This window comes from Euphorbia lathyris, chromosome 1 (assembly GCF_963576675.1).
Source record: "Euphorbia lathyris chromosome 1, ddEupLath1.1, whole genome shotgun sequence".
NCBI lineage: Eukaryota > Viridiplantae > Streptophyta > Magnoliopsida > Malpighiales > Euphorbiaceae > Euphorbia > Euphorbia lathyris.
Window position 1 is genome coordinate 20,106,749 of NC_088910.1, and position 5,257 is coordinate 20,112,005.

The 5,257-nt window shown below is 34.9% G+C and overlaps 1 protein-coding gene across 7 annotated transcripts; it reads right to left on the reverse strand.

Moving 5' to 3' along the window:
- Positions 1-930: 930 nt before the first annotated feature.
- Positions 931-4,723, reverse strand: LOC136223923 (phosphoethanolamine N-methyltransferase 3-like). Of its 7 annotated transcripts, none has more exons than XR_010686213.1 (6): positions 3,590-3,772; positions 1,958-2,269; positions 1,579-1,698; positions 1,404-1,449; positions 1,251-1,320; positions 931-1,155 (listed from the first exon to the last, which is right to left on the reverse strand). XR_010686213.1 is itself a non-coding variant. In XM_066012107.1 (6 exons), the coding sequence occupies exons 2-4, from the start codon at positions 2,141-2,143 to the stop codon at positions 1,409-1,411; spliced, it is 276 nt and encodes a 91-aa protein (XP_065868179.1). In that variant the 5' UTR covers positions 2,144-2,269; positions 4,424-4,723; the 3' UTR covers positions 931-1,155; positions 1,251-1,320; positions 1,404-1,408. The 7 variants fall into 7 exon arrangements, 3 of the variants coding, with proteins under 3 accessions (XP_065868179.1, XP_065868172.1, XP_065868187.1); XR_010686207.1 differs by having other exon boundaries at positions 1,404-1,490; XM_066012107.1 differs by lacking the exon at positions 3,590-3,772 and adding an exon at positions 4,424-4,723 and having other exon boundaries at positions 1,650-1,698.
- Positions 4,724-5,257: the final 534 nt, after the last annotated feature.

Consider the following 5,257-nt stretch of genomic DNA (forward strand, 5'->3'; position numbering starts at 1 on the left):
GTGAAGCACAGTCTTGATCACATGCACCTTAATGAGCATGTAGAATTTGCTCATTCACCGTTAGATCTAGGCTTATTAGAATCCTAAGGTAGAGATTCAAAGCATCCTAAGACTTAGATTTAATAAGTCTATATCTAACGGTGAATGAACAAATTCATTTGCTTATTAAGGTGTATGTGAAAATTCATGTTGTGAAGCATAGTCATATCATACCTTCCAACCTATAAAATACATGTGGACAAGCCCTTTCTAAAAGGCAAAAATACCATATTAGTGATCCACCTCATTATTTTGGAAATACATGTGGACAAGCCCTTTCTAAAAGGCAAAAATACCATATTAGTGATCTACCTCATTATTTCCGAAAGAAACAAACCCTATAAGTATTCCTTAGTTAATTGTCACAGTTAAAATAGTTCAATCCTAAAAATTGCATCATTCAATGAGATAAAATCATCGAGATCAAGTTCATGCTTCAAAATTCACTACAAGAAAAAACGTGATCACCTACGGAAATATCCGTCGGAGATGGCCTAATTTGCGTCGGTGATCATGATCACCGACGGAAAACCGACAGATATGAATGTGTCGGCGTTGGCCTCCTAGGTAAGCAGTTACGAGAGAATTTTTGTTGTGTCGGGGATATCACCGACCCATTTTGCATCGGAGTTATGTGTAGGTAATTCCGACCCATTTTAGTTGGTGAACTGTGTCGGACATACCGACACTGTCACCGACACAACTACGATTGTTTGGTGTCGGTATTCTATTTATTGAAAAATTAAATGAATTAATTTACCGACGGAAAGACGTCGGAAAATACGTCTATTTCTATATTAACTTTTTTTCCATTTTTATATAATTATTATATATTTTTATGTCATCAAATTTGGATTGAAGGGAACTCCTATATATATATATATATATAACTTCATTTCAATGGATAATTTTACTAAAGATCAAAAAATACTCCATATAATCAACAAAAACAGTTAATTCCAAGAGCAGAATATTTATTGTGCTTTAAAATTCAAACATATTAGAAAAACTTCAAATCACTTCTTCTTTAAAACGAACAGGCCCCGGCTTTGCTCACCCGAGCAACTCCATATAGAGCAACTCCATATCAACTTTGACTTCCATCTGCCAACTATGCTGTTGTAGTATTCATGTATACAAACAATGAGATGAGTATAAAAAATAAAGGTAACCAACCAAGACTATCAGAACGAAATAAGAGTGGAACTCACTTTAGAAAAGTCACAAACTCTTCCTTGGCCTTCTCTATATGGTTTAGTTCGCGATGCAGACTTTTAGGAACTGCATAACAAGCAAAAAGTCATTTTAACTGCAAAGCTTATATGATCTATATAAGAAATGTTTGACAAGGTTGCTGAAGGTACCTAATCTATTCGATCTTCTGCCATAACATCATCAAAACTAGCATCCCTAAGCATATGAATATCATTTATGAGATTAGGATGTGAGAGCTAAACAACCACAAAAAAAATTTGGCAATCAATTACAATTTATTCAAATGAAAAATAATATATTCTTTCACATTATGAAGATAATAACTTCTCTAGTTAATATACTTGAGCAAATTCAGGGGTTGGAGTTCCAGCACTCTTTCAGTAATTACAAATTACCTCCAGGCTTTAACCACTTGTAAAATGACCTCAACAATGCTGGGTTGTCCTGAAATAGGTCAGAAACAGAATAAGTTTTCCTGTTATGATGTCAAATTAGACAATTTAAGGATCTAAAAGCATCAATCTTAATAGTTGTGGCTCATCGTTGCAAGTAACTAATTGGGAATATATAAAAGGGTTGGTTTTGCACTAGGGGTTGTCTAAGGAGTGTCTGATCAACCTCAAATAGATTAATTAGAACCAACTACAAAAAAAAAAAAAGTGATACAAAGGAGAATATGAAATTCGGAAGAGTGCTTGCTTACTTGAATGTTCTGAGTATCACGACTGTAGATAACATCAAAATCATTATCATGATATGTCTTCTTTGTACAATCTGCAACTTCAAATTCAGTTTCACATTTGAGTCCAACTGCACATTCCAGAGCAAAAGCAACCATATTGATGGAGAGATCAATGCCGACAACTCCCACATTGAAGTTCTCACCCATGTAAAAGTCACCTTCGCCTATACCACATCCAACATCCAGAACTTTCTGGCCATGCTTAAGATCCAGCTTTCTTCCATAACCAACCTTATCATCTTGTGAACCGACTTTCTACCATAACCAACAAATCTGTAATATGCAAAAATCACACTCTAGATTATCAGCAAGTCAATTCATTTGAAACTATCAAATTACAAAATCAAAGTGGAAAATCTCGAGTTTGATGAATTATCCTAAAATCCTGCACACAAAAATTAAAGGTCAGTTGGCTTCAAATTATTTCAGATTTACCTTGATCACTTAGCTAATCCATATGTACTTAGTGATATTACAATAGGTACAAAATTATTCAATTTGTATAAATATAATATAAAATCTATGCAAACCATTCAACCTCTAAAAGAAGTTAACAATAAATCTACAAGTACTTTACATGCGCATGTTGAATGATTTTACCAAAAGCAATAATGCAATTGATCTTTATAAGTCATCACAAAATGGACTACCAAATTATATGAGAATGTGTTTGGAAGAAAATATCTATAGACATAGCTAGTCCAAATTATCCAATATAGCAGTCCATAATGTCCTGGTGAACAAAATAATGCCATTTTTAAAATTTACTTTATGAAGAAGACTTTTTCTTCCTTAGTTTTGGTGCTTTAGGATTGTCATACCTGCCACTATCTTCATTATAATTATTTTCTAACCATCTTCATAGAGGAGAACTGGGATTGACTATTTATTATTCCAATCTCCTGCATCTTTTTCAAAAAACTTCTTTTGTAGAGTAAGTCAGTAGTGAATCTCGGCTTCGACTGAAACTGGGTGAACTTACCACTTTAATCAAACCCGGCGTTGAAGCGTCAACCTTGGGCAGAGCAGAGGAAGGGCGCTAAACGCCGACCCGCGCCGCTCTATCAAGACAAAATAAAGGCCGGGCATGACCTCATAAAGAATTGAATCAGGAGTTCCTCCGGAAATGGGAATAAGGCATAATAGAATGTCTATATAGAGTAGACATTATTATAAAGGAGATATCTAAACTCCTTCATTGAGTTGTGCTCGGAAAATAGAAAGAAAGGGAAAGAAAGCAAAGCCTCATGAGTGTTAAGAACCAGATGATGTAACTGCGAGAGTATGTCCTTTTTTTGTTCTTGACAGAAAGGCATGGGCATCAAACTCAAGACCACCTCTTGAAATACCCCTTACACTTAGTTTGATATGGAAGGTTTGGGAACCCAAGGTTTTCAAATTTCAGCAAACATTCTTTTGGTTTGGAAGGAGGAACACACAACCCAAAACCCAGAAACCAAGCAACACAATCAATAGAAAACAACCAAAACAAACAGATGAAACCCCTGAAAAAATCAATTAAAACCAACGGAATAACCATAACAAAACTCAAATTAAAAGAAAGCACAAAGAAGAGAAAGCTCAGATCGGTACCTTAAGAGGAGAGATCGAGGGCAACAAAAATTTTGGGAGCAGATCGAGCAGAGGGAGAAGAAAACCAGAAACCAGTGCGTAACATACAGAGCAAGAGATTAGGGTGGGAGAAATACAGGCGCCGCATCGAGGTCGGTGGAGGCAAGGAGGAAGGGAGAGATAGGGTTCAAAAGCTTTCGATTGGGGGGCAGAGAAAGGAAGAGATAAAAATTAGGGCTTTATGTCATTATATATTTTCCTTTTTATTTTTTTTATTAAAATTTTGACTAAGAATAAAGGCTAATTTTCCCTCAAAAAAAAGGCTAATTAATAATAACTTTATTTTTTTTAATATTTTAATCACCGATACAATTTTGTCGGTCTTCTATTAAGTTTGTTGGTGTTTTCGCCGATAATTTTAATTTCCGACGATATATGTCGGTGAAAGGGTGGGAATAATCCCGCCATTAATTACCGACATATTACATTATTGTGTAGGGATATGTGTTGGTGATCACCGACACAAATTTTGTGCGGTATTCCGTCGGTATCACCGACAAAAACTATTATGTCGGTCCATTCCGTCGGTGATCGGGAATTTTCTTGTAGTGATTGGGCCCAAAACCAATAATTTTAAACCAAACACTAGTAAAAAGGGGCAGAAACAAACAAACTTGATGATCAATAGGAGAACCATTAGGACAAATCCAATACGCAGAAGCTACTACCCGAACTTGTTTGACACATGTCCTAGCCATTGCAGAAAAAAATTCTCTTATTCCATTCAACTCAACTGTTAAAAAATTCAATAAATTTAAGGATAAAAGAAGAGAAGGGAGGAGTTGTAAAAATTACCAAAAAGAGTCGACAATGCAGCACCATTATCACTATATCAATCACTTAGAAGGCCATTGAAACACTTTTCTCCCTTCCCTTTGTCGGATGAATTCCTCAGCCCAAATCCTTACCGATTGAATTCGTTGGGATACGATGCGATGAAGCCTTCTCCAACTCTGACGACGAGCTAGGCAACTACACCATTGGAAGCAAAATTTGAACTCCGACTAAGAGAAAAGGGAGTGAAGGGAAAGAGATACACTCGATCCGGCAGGAAATGGAGCGAGGGGAGAGCGAGAGTCCAAAAAAGGAAGAAAAATGGAATGACTGAAGAGAGAGAGAGAGGGCTACGCTGAAAAAATATCATCTAGAGAGAAGTGGTCCACGTGAATTTTTAGAAAAAGACCAATAACTTATTTTTTAAAAAAATTTTCATTATTACTTACATTTTATTTTGGTGGGAAAATTTGGAGCCAAAAAATTTGGAAAACATTAATGGGAGGGAGCCTTCAAAGTTTCCACAAATATTTAGGATAAAGATGTCATTCAATCACAAAAAATCATCCGAATTAATTTATTAAGAATTTATTTAATTTAAGCAAAATTACAAAAATAAATCTCGTGGTATCGATTTTTCAACAAAGTTCTGTATTTTAGAAGTTCACAAACGGGTCTAATTTGTCAATTTCTAAAATACTAGATTGTGTTTGAAAATTGAAAATCGGTCTAACCATATGGTTTATTTTTGTATTTTGACCTTTAATTTAAGTTTATTTGATAAATGTTTTTTTCGGTCACTTAAATTATTCAATTAAGTTAAAATTTAGCTATCATGTTAAGTCAAAATATTTA

Coding starts and splice junctions, on each gene's coding strand:
- LOC136223923 (XM_066012107.1), bottom strand. CDS start 2,143: ATGGGTGAGAACTTCAATGTGGGAGTTGTCGGCATTGATCTCTCCATC. Junction 1,699..1,957: donor GTGATACTCAGAACATTCAA/GTAAGCAAGCAC, acceptor GACCTATTTCAG/GACAACCCAGCATTGTTGAG. Junction 1,450..1,649: donor CAAGTGGTTAAAGCCTGGAG/GTAATTTGTAAT, acceptor TCATATGCTTAG/GGATGCTAGTTTTGATGATG.